At 51.8% G+C, this 19626-nt stretch overlaps 1 protein-coding gene across 5 annotated transcripts in view; it reads right to left on the minus strand.

The window, feature by feature from the left end:
- Positions 1 to 19626, minus strand: part of ACAP3 (ArfGAP with coiled-coil, ankyrin repeat and PH domains 3) — a 73672-nt gene that overhangs the window by 12507 nt on the left and 41539 nt on the right. For all 5 annotated transcript variants that reach the window (XM_039390847.1, XM_039390846.1, XM_027728625.2 and 2 more), the window contains exons 5-11: positions 13879 to 13937; positions 11071 to 11254; positions 9866 to 9910; positions 9372 to 9467; positions 9019 to 9093; positions 7854 to 7865; positions 685 to 797 (exon numbers count right to left, since the gene is read on the minus strand). In XM_039390847.1, coding sequence (XP_039246781.1) covers positions 685 to 797; positions 7854 to 7865; positions 9019 to 9093; positions 9372 to 9467; positions 9866 to 9910; positions 11071 to 11254; positions 13879 to 13937 — 584 coding nt within the window. The remainder of the gene's footprint in view (positions 1 to 684; positions 798 to 7853; positions 7866 to 9018; positions 9094 to 9371; positions 9468 to 9865; positions 9911 to 11070; positions 11255 to 13878; positions 13938 to 19626) is intronic.

The following is a 19626-nucleotide window of genomic DNA, read 5'->3' on the forward strand; positions in this document are numbered from 1 at the left end:
AAATGTAGGTCAGACCAGCATTGATCTCATGCATTAGAAACCCACTGGAAGGGTTTGAATCCTTTTGTACAACCATCTATGAAACCCACTGACTGTCTCAAAGGAAAACTAAACATAGAAATATCGACCAGGGGGAGAACATGAAACCTTTTCTTGCACTTTCCAAGGTCTCTGGCAGCTGCAGAGGCTCCTGCCTGGTGCAGGAGGCAGATGAGCCAGGCATTCCCAGGGAGCTATCGGATGAAATATGGATAAATTATTAAGAGCAGGGTCAGGGCACTGAAAGCCATTTCTCGGCTCCTGGCAGCACACTTGATATTTCCACTCTCACATATGTCCCTGTCCCAAAACAGGCAGGTTTGACACTCCTGGCACGTCCTGCTGGGTTCTGGTGTCTCTCTTAATTGTTATAAATGGGCAGCTTTCCCAGGGCAAGCCTTGAGCTGCACTGTGCCCTCTCCTCCCTGAAAAGAACCTGCTCCTTCTCCCATCGTGGAAGGCACTAAAACTGCAGAAACTCTCAAACCAACCTCACTTTTAGCTATTTTAACTACTCAGCTTTTAACTACTTGGCTCAGAATCCTTCCAGTGATGGTAACAGTCAGTAAGAGCTCACTAAAGGGAGGTGTGTTCCTGTGCAGAGTCTCAGCCCAAATATCAAATGGAATATGGGTTCTTGCTCACCTATTCCATGTTTTGAAAGCATTGCTGGCTCTCTTGAAGAGGTAACCTTCCATCACCACTCCATTTGGGGCGTCCACATTGAACTCCACCTTCGAGTCATCGTAGGAGAAGTCCTGGAAAACAGAGAGAGCCTGAGCCTCTGGCATGGCTGCATTCCTGGGGCCATCTGGATCATCTCCACGTGGAGATGAGTCTGATCAAACCATCAGGAAGAGAAAAACATCTGTCAGAAGCCCGAGGTTCAGGCAGAGCTGCCTGTCACAGCACATCCTCTGCCTTCGTGGGCTGCAGCCATGGAGAGCAGTCAGGAATTACCCCCATTCCAGTGAGTTTATCCATCCCTGCTGTTTGCAGGAAGGCACTGGACACGCTGCATTTTCCTCCTCTGGTAGCTGGTAAGGAGAAAGGCAGGTGAGGGCTAAAAACTCCCCAATATTTGGGTCAGCCTGCAGTGGGAAATAAAGCACGAGGTGCTTTTCTTCAGTGGCCAAGTGAGGCAGCAAAGCTGCTGCCACCCCTCTGTGCTGCAAGGGACCAGGAGGAGAACAAACCCCAGCCTCTCCACACAAGGAAAACGTGCTGATTTCTGGAGGGGTAGAGTTATCAGTGCCATGCTCAGTAGCTATCCTCAGATGCCATCTCCAGCCTGCACCCTCTCCCTGCTCCGTGCTGTGCCACCAGTCAGAGCTGATTTGTCAGCTTGGCACCGACTCACCAGGGAGAGTTCATGGCTTCTGACAGCTGACACAGAGCAGAGGGAATAGCAGCTGCTCTCCAGAACGTGGGATCTGCCTCCCTGGGCCATGGGCTGCCTCCTTCCCAGGAGAAACTGGGTCATGGAACAGCGACAACTTCCCCTCCAACCTGGGGAACCGAGGCACAATGCTCACTGATTGCACCCTAATCATCCACCCCACCCACACCTCCCTCTCTCCAGAGCAAATATTTCCCCCTGTGCACCTCGGTTCAAAGCCACAGCAGTGCAAACAGCCCCATCAGCTGCCTCTCCTGGCTCAGCAGACCCCGGTGATGCCGTGTTGCCAGGCAACATGCACTTGGCTCTCATTAAGATGAGTTATTTCCACGCTCAGAGAGATGCAAACGTGCCTGGGAGGTGTCAGGACAGGAATAACAGTGATCCAGAAGGAGGAGATCCAATGGGACAGGCCACAGTGACTCCTTGGAAAGGCAGCATGATGCCCAATTAGCCACTGGAAACTGCTGCAAGGCACCCAATTAAGAGGGCTCTGCTCAGCCCCAAATTTCCTTGCCCTAAGAGGGTGAATCCCACAGGGCTCCTCTTCTGCAGATGTCTTTCATGTCCACGTTGCAAACAAAGGCTGGAGGGAATTTTCCTCCAAAGCAATGTGTGATTTTTTGCAGAGCTGCTCCAAAGTGACAATTCTGTGCATCTGATGAGAATCTGCACTGATTTATGATAAATAATGCAAACAGCTGAAAATCTGGACCTTGATGAAGAGTTGGGGGGCGAAATGCTTCCAAAAAACATCTTAAAAATGACCATTTAGCTGTGCCTCACTCACCTTGTGGAATTGGGGAAAAAAATCAGGGGGAGGGTGTAATTCTAATCTCCTGACTTCTTCAGCTGCCCTTATCAAGCAGAGTGGTGGTAAGGAGGATCTGCTGCTGGGGAGTGCAGGAGGAACAGATGGGCCACCTACGTCAGTGGGGTAAATCCACTGAAAAGCAGTGGAGTCAAGCCAGGTGTGAATTTAACCTCATTTAAGCTGGATTGGAGCACACCTCTACCAATTAAATGGCTGGAGCTGCACAGCTGAAGGCACATGGAGCTGTTCCCTGCCTTTGAAGGAACTCTGACCCACACCAAGGCCAGTTTGAGAAGGTTACACCCAAACCCACCAAGGGAACACACAGCTGGGATGACTCAGCCGAGGTCCCCGGGCCAAATTCTGCTCATATTTCTGCTGCTGGGAGTCCTGAGCAACCCCAGTGCTACCAACAGGACTCCTGGAGGGCAGCTGAGGGCAGAACAGTCACCAGGGCTGGAGGTTGGATTTGTAAAGCGAGTCCAAATCAAGGGAGAGATCTGAGGGAGAAGGACCAGCCTGCCCATCAGCCCCAGGCACGAGGCCTCAGGGCCACTTTGTTCCATTCCACTGCACTGGGCTTAAAAGAACTCGAAGTCTTTGCTGCAAAGTCATTGGGAGTGTTGAAAGCCAAAGGAAGGGAAAGCAGAGGGTGAGGAAAATCCAGAATTTACGCCCATGATCGATGTGATTTCTCCTTTCTCAGCCAGGCAAAGGGCAGAGATGGCTCAGAAAGGCAAAGCCAAGGCAAGTGCAGTTGTGAAACCTCCAGCACAGCAGAGTGAGCCTGAGGTATGGCCTGACCCATGGATTCCTACACACAGCTTCTGCTGCAGCCCATCCAGGGGACTTTCTTACCACAGCCATTGGAAGAGAGGACAAATCCCTGGAAAAGGGAGTTACAAGAACATCTGTTGAATGTGATTCCAAGTCAGAGCCAGCTCAGACTCTGCCTGAGGAGATCATGCTGGTGAAGGTGCTGGGACCCCGTGGTGGGTGTGCCCACTGCTGGAGGCACAGATGTGTGACAGGCAGTCCCTGCCCCTAATGTGCCCCTGTATCTGTTCCATTCCTTGGCACAAAGGGATTTTGATCCCTTTTTAGTTCTGGGGAATCAGTGGAAGGGCCCTGGCTGAGACACTGCCCCTGCCCAGCACAGCATCAGCTCTGCCTCCAGTCTCTGTGACTCCCCCAGGGATGCAGTGGAGAGCACATCTCATGCCTTCTCTTATCTCCTCCTTCTCCTAGAGATTTTAATGCATGATTTTAACCAACAGCCTTCTGCTGAATTCACCCCCTCACTGCAACAGGACACACAGAGCAGGCAAGTCTGTCCCAAGTGAGCCTGGACTGATTTATTAAGCCTGCATTTAGCACCTCATTGTCTCTGCAAGGAGAACAAATGCTTGACACAGTAAAAGGCTTCCCAGGACAGGGATCTGAGTGGCTTTGGCTCCAGCAGCACGTGCAGGCAGGATCAGAACAGCAGTGACATGTTGGATCACACCCTGCTACGAGAAATCGGACGCCTTCCAAAGTAAGACACCAGGACTCTGCCATCATCTGCTTCCCTTTCCCTCCCTGACTGCCAGTAAATCACAGCAACCCCGCTCACTGTCCCCTCCTGTCACTCCCAGTTCACCCACCAGGCTGCCTGGGAACTGATATTCTTTTGGAAAGGCCACCACAATGGTTTCCATGGGAGCTGCTGGAGCAACAGCGAAGCCACACAACACATTCCAAGAGACACGTCTGGAGAGGAGGGGGGGGAGAAAGGACATTAATGTGGATGCTTCCAAACCAGCACATGGAAATTAAAAACCCAGCACAGGGCAGGGACAGACCCAGGAAAGGATAAAAAAGAAAAGGGGAGGGGGGGGGAAAAGAAAGAGAAATCCTAATTTGAAGGTGGCCTCATGGCCCACCCAGGAACTCCCCAGTCCAGCAAGAGGCCAGCCAAGCTCCTCCAACTCCTCCTCAGAAATGAGCATTTCATGCAGAGAAAACGGCTGATTAAATTAAACAGCCCTCCAGCATCAGTGAGCAGATTGAATATGAAGAGTGAAGCTGCCCCTCAACAGCCTGGAATCTTTGGGGGAGGGAATCTTCCAAGGAAGGAGCCCCCCTGCCTGAGAGCATTCCCACTAAAGGAAGAAGGTCTCACCAATAGGTTAATTCCTACCCCAAAAAGCACAACCCCTGGCTGAAAACAGGTAGGACCTTTCTTCTAAAATACCAAGACTTCCTTAAAAGTCTTTAAAATAAATACAATCACTATGGCAATGGCTCTGCCTGGAAAAGTCACAGCATTATTCCCTCAGTTATCAATTCAGCACGGAAATAACATCACTCTCCTTTTTTCTACAATATTTTGGTTTTCACTGATAGAAAACACTATCAAACCCAAGCAAGCACGAGCAGGGACTCATTTCAGTTCTTAGATACTCAAAGAAACGTCTCTTACTACCAAACCTCCATATTATTTTCTTTTCCATCAATACCATTTAGGATAAGCACCAACACATGCAACACATGCTTTCCCTCTTAGGAGACAAAGGCTTTTATCCAAAAGTGCCTTCTTGGGCATCCAGTGATGCTCAATATTCACAATAACATCAGGCACATTAACAACATCCATGCATTGAACACAACTTCTGGAGGCCAGTTGGAAATTGTGCCTGGTTTGGCTTTTTGATTGCCAAAAAAACCCAATTCCAAGGAGTATTCCCATTCCCTAAAGATGCACACACCCCCTTCCACACACACGCCGGTGCCTGCACTTGCTCTTCTCTCCTGGTGCCTGTTTGGATCTCAAGCTTTGCTCTCTCTGGCTCTTTTCCCCTCTCTGCCTGTGCCGTGTCCAACCCCAGCCCCTCAGAGCAGATGGAATTTGGAGGAGGGCTCCTCCACCTCCGATCCCGTTCTGCTCAGACAGCTTTCACCCATCCCGGCCAAATCCCAGTGGCAGATCTTTTGTTTCTCCAGTTTCCTGATGCCAAACGCTCTCTCCCTGGCAGCAGATGATGCCCAGAGCCCCGTGCCCTGCCCCAGAGCCCTCCCAGCCCACAGACAGGACCCAAAAATTCGCAGCAGCAAAACGCGGTTTGTTTGGGGTCCCATCAGCGAGCAAGGTGCAATTCCCAAGGGAAAAGGGAGCCCTAAACCTGCTCCCCCGAGCCCAGGCATCCCTGCAGGAGTGTCCTTACCAGGAGGTACTCGAGCCTGCCGAAAATCTTCATGCTGCAGCTGCGAGGGAGGCTCTGCTGCTCCCGCCCTGCAGAGCTGAGCTCTCCTTCTCTAGAGCAGCATCTCTGCTCAGCACCGGGGGCTGGCGGGGAAGGAGGGATTTCTTTCACAGCCCCTTCTCCTTTACCCCTCCTCCTCCTCCTCCTTTTTTTTTTTTTTTTTTATTTTTGGGAAGCTCCAAGCTCTGCCTTCCCCTGGCAGAGCGAGGGGGCTCCGGGAGGCTGCTGGTCCCTGGGGACCACCCGCTGGCCCCCTCCCCGAGCCTCCTATTCAGGGGCAATCAGCTTAGAGCAGGGGCTAATTACCATACAGCTGGCAGGAGAAGCCAGGCAGCACAGAGCTGAGCTGACAGCAGGATGCTCACCCGGTGCCTCCCTGACCTTAACAGAGCCAGGCTTGTCTGCTTTTCCCCGGGATCTGCTTCCCCAGCTCCTGGAGCAGGGCCACCCTCGGGCCAGTCAGTCCAGCCACGGGATTCAGGGGGTTGAGGTGCCATCTGGCCCCTGGTTTGTTATCCACCAGCTGGGCTAAATGAGGCAGAGAGCTCTGCCTTGGCACTCCACAGGGGCAACAGAGAGGCACGACTGCTTCCCAAACTGCTCCGGGCTGGGAAAGGTGTGAGGCTGGAAAGGAGCTTCTGTATAGCCCTTGGAATCACATATAGTGATTATATAGCCCTTGGAATCACATACAGGGATTATATAGTTCTTGGAATCACGAGATCAATGAAGTTGGAAAAGTCCTTTAAAACCACCAAGCCCAACTCTCAACCCAGCACAGTTTTCACCCCCAAACCACGTCCCCAAGTGCCACATCCCCACGGTTCTGAGCACTCCCAGTGATCCCACCCCTGTTCCCATGCCTGACCACCTTTCAGTGGAGAAATTTTCCCTAATATCCAATCCAACATCTCCCACTTTTAGAGCCAGGACTCTCAGTTTTGGTGCAGTGGAAGGATTCGGGAAGGTCTGGGAGGAAGGACTGGTTTAAACATCACCCTTTCTCTGCTCGTTTCCCACTGTGAAAAAATTCCCAGGTCTGCCTTTTCCAGATTACCTGAATTACAGCAGCAAACTAAACAGTCAAGATTTGTGATGAGCTTTTCTTTCCCACCAGATTCATTTAAATTAAAACAATAATGAAACAAAATGCCACAGACCATTTCCTTACGAACTGGGCTCTCAGGAGGCTTCCCCCACACCTCACAAAGCTGTCCAAGGACAATTCCCTGCCTTCAGCATCTGCACAGCTCCCACACCCCCAAAAACACTTCAAAATGTATTATTTAACCCAGATTTCCTGGGTTAAAGGAAGTCTGTTTGGGAAGACACTAGCGAGGAAAAGATTATATTTATGCCACCACTCTAATTAAGCACAACTAAATCTCCACATTTTTCAAGGGACCAGAGGGTTTTGTGGGCTCAGCAGGAAGATATATATTCAATTAAATGCTGTGGGGAATTAGGGGAACTGGGGACCCTGCTCCATCACAAAGGGAAGAGCAGCACAGACTCAGAGTAGCTGAAAAGCAGCTCATAAAAGAGTCCCAGGCAGGAAGCTTGAAATCCTAAATCGCAGTGAGGATGTTCAGCTCTCTCAGCCCCAGGAGGAGACTGGAGTGAAAGGCCCTGCCCTGGAGAGCTTTTCCACGTCCCCTTGGATGAAGTCATCACTCCAGCAGAGTCCCAGGGGACCTGAGGGCTCACAAATGGACTCTCCCCCTCCCTCAGAACACTTCAGCAGAGGCAGCACATGCCCAGGCCATTCCCAGGGCACAGCACTCAGCAGCTTTCAAAGCTGGTTCTGTCCCCATCTCGAGGGTTAAGACATTTTTTGGAGAGAGAGCATTAGAGAGGAAACAACAGCCACTTCAAATTCCTTCTGTGCAGAAGTATTGATCCACACAAGTGCCTGCCAGACACACACTCCTCCCACCAGAGCCAGCAAAGGCTCCAGGCACCAAAAACACACCAGGAACTGCTGCCACTGCAACACTGAGTCACAGCTGAGCATCCCACAGAGCACAGGCAACCAAAACCTTCTTTTAGCACAGGGCTGAAAACCAATTTGATGAGGGTGAAACCCAACTCACTTAAAACGGGGCTTTAAAAATGACATTTCCAGCTCGGGTGACACCACTGATGCCACACAAAGGCTTCTTGGTGTTGCTTTCAAAGGCAGCACAATAAATATTGTAAATATCTGGTAAATATTGTAAATATCCGGTAAATATTGTAAATATCTGGTAAATATTGTAAATATCCGGTAAATATTGTAAATATCTGGTAAATATCCAGAGCAGCAAGTTCTGAGAAATAAAGATGCCAGAAGAAGGAAATATGTGTGGGTACTCACCTGTAGGAGGGTCTGCAGGGCCAGGCCAGCAGTCCAGGAGGAAGAGAAGGAAAAGAAAAAATAAGTAATTAGTCGATATTTCTGCAAGCCTCAGATTTGGAATCGTTCCCAGGTCTGAAAAATCAGAGCCCACGTTAACTGAAGATGCCTCCTTACCGAAAGGTCAGGCCTGTTTGATAATAAATCCCATTATCCTGCCAGTTTGTGGTGGTTCCTCCCAATTCCAGCAGGTGAGAGGACACACCCAGTGGGTCACCAGAGCAGCAGCTTGCTCAGCCACTGCTGGGACCTTCCCAAAGTCCTGCTGCTCCAGGCTGAAGCCATGGCATGTCCTGGCAGCTAAGCAGGAATCACCTGAGAGCAGTGTGGAGCAGAGGGAAGGTCTCTGCAGCTCCCTGCTCCTCTCTCCCCGTGCCCCACTGACACCCCAGTGTGAGCTCCCTGGGCCTGAAGGAAAGGCAAGTCCTGCCTGTGGGTGCCACAGGGGCACATCCCCTCGTCCATCTGCTGGCTGATTTCGCAGGGACTCTGCCCATCTGGGTGGGTTGGGCACCCGGGAGTGCTGCCACGCTGCTGCCTCACCATGGGCAAGGCAGGGAGAGGTGGCAGGGACACCCCGGTGCTGGCTGGAGATCACACAGCTGGTGGGCTAAAAGCTGCCTTGCCCAGCCAGGGCAAGGATGTGAGGCTGGGGGAGAGGAGAGTGGGAAAGAGTGGGATAAAAGGCTCTGATCTCCCCCCAAAAAGCAGCTCTGCTCTGCAGCCCTTTCCACAGGGGATTCCAAACCACTGCATCCACTCCTCCACCTCGGAGACATTCACAGAGCAACGTTTAAAGAACATTTAAGGAACAATCCCCACGCCCTCGGCAGCAAAGAGGGAGACAAAGTGAGCAGGAAGGTTTGCTCAGAGGCACAGCAGGTCAGTGGCAGAGCTGGGAAAACCCCCCTGGTGCCCTGGCCTGGGGGGTCCTGCCTGTGCCAATCTCCCTTCCATGAGTCAGTGGCTGAACATCCTGCCTTTGATCCCAGCATCCCCGGGGTTATCCCTCATCTCCAGGCTGGGAAGGCCTGACCCAGCAAGGCCCCTCCCCAGCTGGCAGCTCCCACCGGGATCCAGATGGACACAAGTGCTGCTGGCACCAGGCTGCAGCCCCAGGACTCACCCTTTGCTGGATCAGGGCGTGTTTGTGCTCCATCTCCCTCTTCTCCACGGCAGAATCGATCACCAGCTGGTCCAGCTAAAGGCAGGGAGAAGGACAAACAGGCAGAAGAGTCAGGAAGGAGGTCTGTGAGCCATTGTCCTGCTCTGGGGTCACACCAGCCCTTCCTAACACCCCCACCAGAAGGGAACAGGCTGTGTCTGGGTGTGCACTGAGCGACCACAGCCCTTGGCTGTCACCCCACAAGTGTCACCCCAGCCAGCCTCCACCAGGTTCGATGCTCCAACCACTCCCTGATGTGTGGGAACAGGAAAAAGGGATGTGCTTTCTCCCTCAGACATTCCCTGTGCCCTCACCTCCGTGGCCAGCTTCTTCATGTAGGGATCCAGCTCGTGGAGCAGAGTGTAGCCCTGCTGGAAGAAGGTGTACTGGGCATGCATGAAGGACAGCATCTGGGGAGGGAACAACAGCAGGGTCACAACAGGTTCTGGGACAAAATGAGGTGTGAAAAGCCCTAATCCCTTATTACCCACAAAACTGGGTCTAACTTTCCCTTCCCAAAGCAATCTCTCCATTAGATGCCTCTCCCTCTTCTCCTTTCTTCCTCTCACAATTCCTTCTGCCTGCTGTGAGCACAAAGCATAAAAGGAGTGTCCTGCACCCCTGAAAATTCCCCCCCTGGGGAGGATCCTGCTGGCCCTCCAGCTCCCCTCTTGCAGCCCCCAGAGCAGTGCCAACAGTATCTCCAGGGCAGGTAGCCGGTATGTGGAGCCCTGCAACCTGAAATGGAGAGGGGCTGCCTTGCATGGGCTCACTGAGAGCAGCCCCAGGAAACACAGGGAGCCCTTACCGCGTCCAGGATCTCAAACTTCTTCTTGGCCTGCAGCACGTTGATCTGGGGAGGAACCAGGACACAAATCTCAGCACCAGCCTGGCTTGGAGAGCCATGAGCAGCCTGCTGTGACAGCCCTCTGGGCTCTGATACCCCCAGCAGCACCCACAGAGCATCCCCTGCACAATTCCAGAGTAAAGTTCCCCAGTAAAGGCAGTTCTGGGCAGTTCCAGGTGGGATAAAAATGCCTTTTCTGACCTGGGCTGCTCCAAGGTCACTGGTGGGGGGATGTCTGCACACAGGCTGGAACAAACAGTGACCCCAGGGTGCCCTTTGGTGCCAAGTGAAGGAAATGTTCAATTTATCAGGTCACTGATAAATTGATAAATGAGGTCACTGAAAATTTCTTCGAGCGGGTACCACATTACGGATATAAAAGAATAAAATAACTCTCCTCATTAAACCCTTAATTAAACACCAAAGGATACCCAGACAAGTTCATGGCTGCACATTTCAAAACTGAGGGGGACCAGCAGAGAAACCTCCCCAGCAATGGATCAGCACAATCAAGGAATTCTCCCTCTTTGTCAGTGGGAGAAACGGAGGGAGCTTATTATGGAGTGACCTCACCAGGAAATAAAGATGTAAAAAAATGGCAGTGCTAGAGCACCAACAACATGCATGATTTATACTTTGAGGGGAAAGCATTGCCCAGAGGATGGGACACCAGAGACTCTCTCCTGGTCAGACAGAATTGTCAGCAGATGGTCTGAGCTGATGCTGCAGCAGTGACAGCTCGTGGGGACACACAGGCAGCAGTGGTAACACTGAATTTCTCTGCTTAACCCACCCACTGCCTGAGAGCACAGACCTGCCAGGAAAGCTATGAAGGATTCAAAGTCAAACCCCTGACCATTGTGTGGGAGCAGGGAGTGAGTGTTCCTGGAGGAAATCCCTGCTGGGAATGGGAAATTCAGTCTGAGCCACTTTATTTCTCTTACTGAAAAAAAAAAAATAGTTTGATTTCTCTAACTGAAAAAAAAAAAAAAAAAAAGATTTTTCTTCTCAGGAATGAAAACACATCCTAAGGACTCCCTGCCTCAGGGGGCAGAGGGCAAAAGGGATCAGCAACCCCTGTTGAATGCAGCGGGAAGACCCCCACTTGTCCCTTTGTCTGCACTGGGAGGCCCAGTGAGAACTGGGAGGGGGGCACTGCCACCAACCTGCAACACGTAGTCCAGGGCCAGGTGCCTGAAACACTTCCTGGTGATGGTCAAGGTGCCCGTGGCCTCCTCCACCTCGTGGGGTTTGTGCCGGGGGGCCTGGGCGTTCTTCACCAGCGAGATCTCCATGTCCTCCCGCACCTTGTCGAACTGCTTCTTGGTCTCCTTGAACTTCCTGACGTCACTGGAACCCAGAGGGGAACAGAGGGGGATAGAAATCACTGTCACAGAGCAGCCAGAACATCCCTGACACCAGGGCATGGAGAGGTGCAACGAGGTACACTGGGGTCACTCCCAGATCCTGCTGAGGATGCCACTGGGATTCTAAACCACCCCTCCAAGCACCACCATGACCAGGTTAAATCAAGTCTTTCTTCAGAGGCAGTTGGTAAGGAAACTCAATGATCTCAGAGGTCTTTTCCAACCTAGTTGATTCTGTGATTCTGTGAAAGACACTGGACTTTCCACACTGCCTTCAAAGCCTTCAGGAAATTCTCCCCAGAGGGCATCCAGAGAGCCAGGCCAGGTGGCCCCCAGCCCCAAACACAGGCCACAGTTACTCCTCAGAACAACTGAGGAGCAGCACATTTGAGAACCCACCTGCACAAACACGTGTTTCACGTTTCACCCCGTGCAAAGAGTAAAATCAGCTATTTTCAAACTCAGTTCAGGGCATTGAGGGCAGCCAGGCCATCCATGTGAGTCTCAAGCTGATTCTGTCTTGCCTGACTGTGAAATCCAGGTATTTTTTGGCTATTCTTTTCCCCTTGCACAACAGGCACATTTGCATTCAGAAATACATGATCCTTTCAAGGCTTTAGTTATGCCCAGAGACCTCACACAGGATCAGGGTCTGCTTTGCAGAGGGGGCTGTAAAGTCACAGTGACAGGCAGATTTTTTTTAGTTTTGTTGATTATTTTTTTCAAATCAGCAGGTACCACTAGGGCAGGACTTGATTTGAGCTGCATGACCCTGAAGATCAGTTCTTAAAAGCAGCCCTGGTTCCTCAGGAGTTGAAGTAGCAATGCTGATTTACAGCAGCTCTACCACAAACACTTCTTTTCTGTCCAGGGGAGCTCAGTTTATCTCATTTATAAACTGTTATAAAGTAGTTACAAGCTGTTAGTAAACAGCAGCACCCACTTATTCTTTACCCTGGGGGGGAGATGAAGAGCCTTGGCTGAGCAGGACAAACAGTAAATGCTGAACTCTACCCTGTGGAAAACTGTTGGGAATTGCAAATCCTTATGTATGGATGAGCCTCTGGCCAGGAGAATCCACCCTGGGCAGGTACAGGAGGGATAACTGAACACAGAGGGGACTGGATTAGTGTTCAGGTGGTTGTTACTCATTCACATCACCCTCAGTGCTCAGAGCTGCTGAGTTATGGGGAAAAAGAAAAAAGGGCACTTTTTGCAGTTTGGGGTCGTTTGCAGCAAAGGGCTGTGGGGATTTTATATCAATTTGGATCCAGCTTTGGAGGGAATGGCTTCTTCCTCTGGGCATGTCCCCATGGAGAGGAGTAGGAATAAGGGATCCTGCTGGAAAGGCTCAGCTCCAACAGCAGCATCACCACAGCCTCGAGACTGAGCTCACAACCCCCTCCTGCTCAGCAAGGTCTGTGGTTTGGGAAGGTGCTAAAAGAGCATTTGGCTGCTGACACCAGGCCAGGGCAAGCTGACCCTCCTGTGTGACCCCATAAATAAACCAGGCAAGGAGCAGCAAGGCTTGGGGACAGGCAGGGCAGGCAGAGGGCAAGCACTGCCTGGATCACCACGCAGGGCACAGGTCCCGTTGTTGCTTTGTTCCCAGCATCAGCCAGGAAGCTGCAGATTGCTCCTAAAAATGGTCCCAAGCCTGGAGTTTATGTTCCAACCCGGGGCAGGAGCACTGCAAATGTCAAAGCTGCAGGGCCTGCGAGTGCAGAGGTTGAGCAGCACAAAAGAACAAGTTGGGAAGATGGTGAAAGGACCACAGAGCCAAACCCAAGGTGGAAATTCCCCCTTCCCAGCGCCAGCCTTAAGCAGATTAAATCTGAGCTCATCAGAGAAATGATTATGAAGATAGTGGGGGTAGGGGGAGTGCTGGGCAAGAAGATGGGGCTGAGGAATTGGGGGGGGGGCAGCCAGGGACCCCCTCCCTCCATCAGAGCACCCAGCTGCTGAGGGATTCAGCCTGTTCCCATGGCAACCAGCTCCTGCTTAGTGAAGACCTCAGTTGCCTCTCTGACCTATATTTGCTGCTGTGGGATCCCTGCACCAGGGACCTGCCCTGGGGAAAAGAGGCACTCAGGAAATGTGGGAATGCAGCAGGGACAGCCTGGATCCCAGGGACACACTGTCCCCATCCAATTAACTGGCTGGGCCCGGTCCTGCAGCACCCCAGGGAGTTAACAGCCTTAATGGGACATGTTCTGCTCACCCCAGGGCACTGCAAACCTGCTTCCCATTAGCAAATGGCTCTGAAGGGGTGGTCAAGCTCCAGGCTGAGGGCACAGGGCTGGTCAGCTGCTTCCTGCATGCAGAGAAGGGCTCCCACATCTGTCACCTCCCATAGAGATGCTCAGGTTACTCCAGAAGAGCAGGGATGCTCTGATTTCGTGAGGCTTTGTGGGCGGCAAAACCACAATGATTCTGCTGCACCCCAAAGCCAGCTGGCAGCACAGTCATAGAATCATAGAATCACAGAATCAGCTGCTCCAAATTCAGCCGCTGGGCAGAGGTGGTGGTTCTGTTCCCAGCACACACAGGACACGTGCAATGGAAGTTGAAGAAGCTGAAGACTAAACAGACAAGACAAGGACTCACTCTTTCACAAAGTTGTGCAGCTGCTGCCGGACTGACCTCTGAGCCTGGTCAAACAGGATCTGAAAGAGAGGAGGGGGAAGAAATTCAAATGTTTTGCAACACGGAAACATCGAGGAGACAGAAAGTTCATAACCACTCTTGAGGAGCTTCGGTGGGAGGGACTCAGCATCACTCCAGGGCTTGGGGGTGTCCATTTCTTGCTGCCTGTACAATGGATAACACCTTTTCCCACAGCTGCAGCACTCCCTTATCCCTGCAGAATTCCACAGGCTGGGCCAGGGGTGGGAATCTCACAGAGACACCTATGCCCCCGACATGCTTCCATAAGAAGAGATGGTGCTCTTCCATTAGAAGAGTTTATAGGAGCAGTTGCCTTTATATCCCTGTTTTGAACAATCCCGAGTCTCGAATTCCTCATTTTGCCAGAGGAGGGCACTGGTACCTCAACTCTACATCCAGGGAAGGACAGAACAACCGGGAACATCCCAACAGCCACACGCTGGGGAGAGGTCCAAGTACACGGCAAAAAGAGAGACTCGGTTCTTAAAAACCTTTTAAATTTTACTCTCCTTTACAAGATAAATTATCCCAAGCCCGTTACCCTACACCCTCACTCCCCCTCCTCAGCCAGGCAGGGGAGAAAGTAAGATGGAAAAGCTCATGGAGCAAGACAAGTACAGGGAGATCACCCACCAGCTGCCATCACGGGCCAAACAGACTTGACTGGGGGAAAGATTGATTAAAATGACTGCCAAATAAAAACAGACAGTGAGATACACGACCAAAACTAAAACCACGACCCCCAGCCTGAGCAGTTCTCTGTCCTCACACAGAAGAGATCTTGGCAGGACGTGCCAGGACTGGCTGAGCATAAACAGCCTCTAAATATGAACAGATGCAAAGCAAGGGGGGAAAGAAAGAAAGAAAAACCCCAAGACCACCCAGCTTTGTGTTTTTTTACCCACGTAAATTATTTACTGCTCTTGGCACCCGCTCACTCCCTCCAGCAGCACTCCAAGAGGCACTGGCCTGGCCTGCAGCTTTTCCAACATGGAGCTGCTTCCCTGAGTGATTTTGGGCATTGGGAGTGCTTCCCTCCACTCAGGATGGCAAAGCAGCAAGAAACCATCTGGTTCCCACCTGCACCTCCACCTGGAGAGCTTCCAGCATTGGCTTCTGCCAGGGTGACACGTTTGCTTCGGATCGGGGAAAGGAAGGGACACGATGATGGGACTGCAGACAAGTGCCCTGGGATATTCCAGGGAATAAAAGTCAAATGAAAGGAACAGGGCTTTCCTCAGCCTGAGAAACAGCAAATCCAGGCTACACAAACTCTGCTGTGGCAGGACCAGTGCCACTGAAGCCACAGAAACCCAGGCTATTCTCTCTTATTGATGCCACACTGGGCAGTGCCACGCCCACCTTGCCATTCCTGCCTGGAAAAACGAGCTCCAAGCTGGTGCCTGGAAAGGACACACGCTTGGAACAGCCCAGCAAAGCATTTGCAGGAGGACAGAATTTCCCTCACGATCCCAGCAGGATGCTCCAGGTCTGTGTGCAATGCTCTCCTCCTGCCACAGCAAGGGCTTGTTCTCCCGCTGCCTGGGAAGGAGAATTCACTGAGGGTTCAGTCCAAGGCTCAAAATCAGAGCTCAGAAAGCTGCTCCTTCCTGAAACTGTTTGACTGAGAGGGAGCTGAACTCGTGGTGATCACATAAGCAGCACTGCCAAGGCACAGGGACATTGCTGTGGGGATTTTTAATTTAAATATCTCAGCATCAGGGCAGGAAAACTGCACAGAAAAGGAAGTCAGACCATATATATATATAAAATACATATAAAAAATATATATTATATATATTTTATATATATTTTTATATATATATATAAAAATATATCCATCTCCTGCTCTGTCAATACTCTGCTCCTGAGCCCCACAGCCCTGTGATGGGATTCATCCAGTGAGAGCCTGGAGCAGGGATTGCCAAGTGGTTTCTGAGGGAATCTCAGGTAATGAACGTGCCTTTCCTGCCAGCAGCATCTCTGCTGACAAGCATCCTGATATCTGTATTACTTTGATTGCTCCAGCATTCATTTTGGCAGGCAGGATCATCACCAGGAGAACGTTTTCAAGCGGGTCCTCCATTCAATTTTCAGCACAGAATAAAGAGAGTTTTAAGAGCTGGAGTTTCAAACGTATTAAAACACAAAAAAAAAAAAAAAAAAAAAAAAAAAAGAAAACAGAAAAAGAAAAAAAACAAAAAAACAAGAGAAAAAAAGAAAAAAAAATAAAAAAATAGAAAAATCGACCCTTGGCTTTTTCTTCTTTCCCAGACATACTTGGAACAAATCATTTGTTTTAAGATTTTCCAGACCAAACATCACCCCACCCTCTCTGCCTTTGCTTGCACCAAGGCAGGAGAGGTCCAGCCCATGACTCACACACATCTGTGAGGAGGGTCAGTGTGTGGAACAGGGAATGAACATCCCTCTCACCCAGCAGCAGCGAGATCCTACATTTCACTTTCCCACCACGGGTTTCTGAGGCAACAGGAGAAACCCAAACCTGTGCTTTAGGAATTTCAGGCGCCCCAGAAACAAAAGCAAGCCCAGCAGCTCAGCGTGTTATTCTTGGAGTTGAAGGCTATAATCAGGAGAGAAGACATCAGAGATCCAAAGGGATGCCATTCCTACAGCTCCCTGTGGAGCCTGCAGGAGGAGGGGAGATCCCAGCAGGCTCCAAAGCAAAGCAGGAGCCTAAAAAAAGTGGGATTGCCTGGCTGTGAACTGCTTCCCTCAGCACTGACTGGAACAGAGCTCAGAAATAGGACATCCCAGCTGCACGTGGGAATGGTGCCTGAGGAGAGACTGGTGGCAACAAAACCCCATTTGTGGTGGGAATTTCTCAGGGAGCAGCAGAGGCCACAGGAGCAGGAGCTGAGGGATAACAGGGAGGGCAGGGGTCTCACCAGCCCAGGGTCACAGGGCTCTCAAGCTGGGGGGATGGCACAGGTTTGAAGCTGAGCTGGGAAAAGCTGCTCCGTGGATCAGGGTCAGGGAGCTCCAGGCAGATCCAGGGTGACCAGGCAGAGCCAGCACCAAGCTGGAAAAATCAGTCCTTGAAGCTTAAATAGATGTAGGTGAGGTGGGGTAGGTGAGGTGGGGTGGGTGAGGTGGGGTGTGGGGGCAGCCCCAGGTAGAGCTGGGCAGGGCCAGCACAGCCTGTTGGTGCCCTGGGAGCCCCAGTCTGGGATGAGTTTGGGATCATGAAGGGAATCAGCCCTTCTCCTGCCCCAGCTGAGGAGAGGGAGGGTGTGGAGCTTCCTCTGCAGCTGTGGGACACATGGATGAGGGAGGCTCTCCCCTCCCCACAGTGGCCATGAGTCACACCCCAGCTCTGATCTCCCTCATGGCCAGTCTGGAGACCTCACTCCCCCCAAAACTGTCTGGGATCTGGTTTGTGCTGCATTTCAATGAGAGCTGGCTGCCTGGTGGCCTGGGAATGGGAGCCTGACCCTTTTATCTGGAAAACAAGCCCAAACAGCACTTCTATTCTCCATGTTGGGTGTCTGCACAGTCTAACTCCTGACCCAAGGTGAAGTTGAGTCTCTCACAAAAGGTTCAAGAGCTCCAATTTGTGCTTGGGTTTGTGCTTTTCCTACCCCTTCCCTATTACTGCAGCTGATTCTTCCCCCTAATTAGAAAGCAGACAACCCGAGAAATTCTAGAAACCACCACAAACCGAGTCCTTCTGAACTGCAGAGCTCAGCACTGAGCTGGGCCTGACTGCACACACTGGCACCAAACTCCAAGGGCAGCAGCTCACTGATGTTTTTTGGACCAGGGTAAAGTCACTGCAGCAGGGGCACAGTGGCAGAACCTGGGAAGGCAGGGGGTGACAGGAGCATCCCCCCTGTCAGATGGCAGCTCTGCCTCCACAAATGCTTCCCCCTTCCCCGGTGCACCTGGACCCTTCCCAAGCGCTGTCAGGAAATGCAGGTGGTCCTCCCAACCCTGTGGAGAACGGGCAGCTTGGAAGCACTTCCCACTTTCCCTTCCTTCTCCTTCCCCCCTGAACTGCAGCAGGACCCAGGGCCATCTGCCATCTGCCTCCCTCTGACTCATCACGGCTTGGGTGGCTTTTCTTCTTGTCAGCAGGAAACGCTCCCCAGCTCGCTCAGCGGGGCTAAATCTTCCCTGCAAGCTGCTCCTGCTCCTGCTGGAGGATCCCTGGGATGCAGCCCCAGTGATTTATGGCAGAGGGGAAGGCTCAGGACTTAATGAAGCTCAACACAGCACTGGGGAGGGCAGTGCTCGTGTCACATCTGGGGTGGAAAGTACCTGGTGCTGCTGAAGGGGGACTGAATCCCACCACAGCAGCACTTTCACTGGCATCCTTTCCCCTTTTCTTCTCTTTCTGATCACACAGAGAAAGGAACTGCGAGGGAAAGAGAGCTGATGAGTAAATGTGACAGGCTGGTGCTGCAGATCCTGGGATTTCCTTCCAAGGCATGTGCAGGGCTGGTGGGAAAACTGCCTTGCCAGGGGTTATTGCAGCCCCACATTCACTGCCTCTGGTCCTTGGGTAAACTGGAGCCTTCCCTTCCCTAGTTCCTGGGAAGTGGATGCTGACAGCTTTGGACTCTCTCTTAATCTGGACAGTGTCAGTGCCAAGGGGCTGGCACAGAGCAGAGCCAGTTGTGTTTGCTTCTCACCAGGTATTTTCCTCCTGCACAAACTGAAATTTTGGGTCTAGAATGCCTGAGACTGGGATCCTTATCCCTTAAATATCTAATGCCCAACTGAGGATCAGACACCAGATCCCTGTTGGAAAAGCTGAGTACAGCACAGGAGAGGGAAGGGACAGCCCCCTGGAGCAAAATGCTGCCTCCACAGTACAGCCACCAAAAGAAATATGTGCTCAGCATCCTGCCTGGAATGTGGCTGGAGGTGACAGGGCCTGGAATGTCACTGGGGGTGACAGGGCAGCCAGCAGGACCTTTGGCTTTTCTGCTCCCAGCATCTGCAGTGCAGGGAGGCCTCAAGAGGTCAGCATTGGATCAGCAGGAAACTTTTTCCCAGACACTGCTCTGAACTGAACATCCTTGGAAGTCAATTGTCCAAGACCTTCCAAGGCCGTTTTCCTGGAGCAGCAAGGAAAATCAGCCTCCCAGCTGCAGAGCTGGGATGTTACAGCAGCACATCCTCAGGGGCTCCAGGGCAGTGCCATTCCCCAGCCCACTGTCAAATCCCACACAACCAGCTGGGGAAATCCATTCCTTGAGCTCTTACTCATCATCACCATCCACCTCAGTCTGTCTGAGCCTTCCCTGTCTCCCCCTGCAAAGCCATTCCCAGGAAAAACAGGGTCAGGCAGGTTAAACACAACCAGGAGCCCAAACTTCTGAAATCCCTCACGGGGAGAGGCAGCCACTTCCAGAGGACAGCTCAGGAACTCCTGGAGCACAACCTCCAGGACCTTCTCAGCCTGCACTGCAGGCAGGAGTTCACTGGGTTGGTTTGGTTTGCTTTGGAAATGGCTTTAACTGGCCCAAAACCCAGCTGGTGCAGGCACAGAGCAGTGCCCTCTGCAATCCCTGGAGCCAGCACGAGGGAGGGATGACCAGGGCGCTGGTAAAAGTTAAAAATGGAAAGAGGGCACGTGACTGAGAGGACACAAAAAGGCAGAGGACACTGGCTCCAGCTCTAAATCAACTCTTGTCATCTGTCCCCTAAGGTTGCTCTGAC

Source organism: Pipra filicauda, unplaced genomic scaffold (assembly GCF_003945595.2).
Source record: "Pipra filicauda isolate LSUMZ 115617 unplaced genomic scaffold, ASM394559v2 scaffold87_size3191425_pilon, whole genome shotgun sequence".
Taxonomy (NCBI): domain Eukaryota; kingdom Metazoa; phylum Chordata; class Aves; order Passeriformes; family Pipridae; genus Pipra; species Pipra filicauda.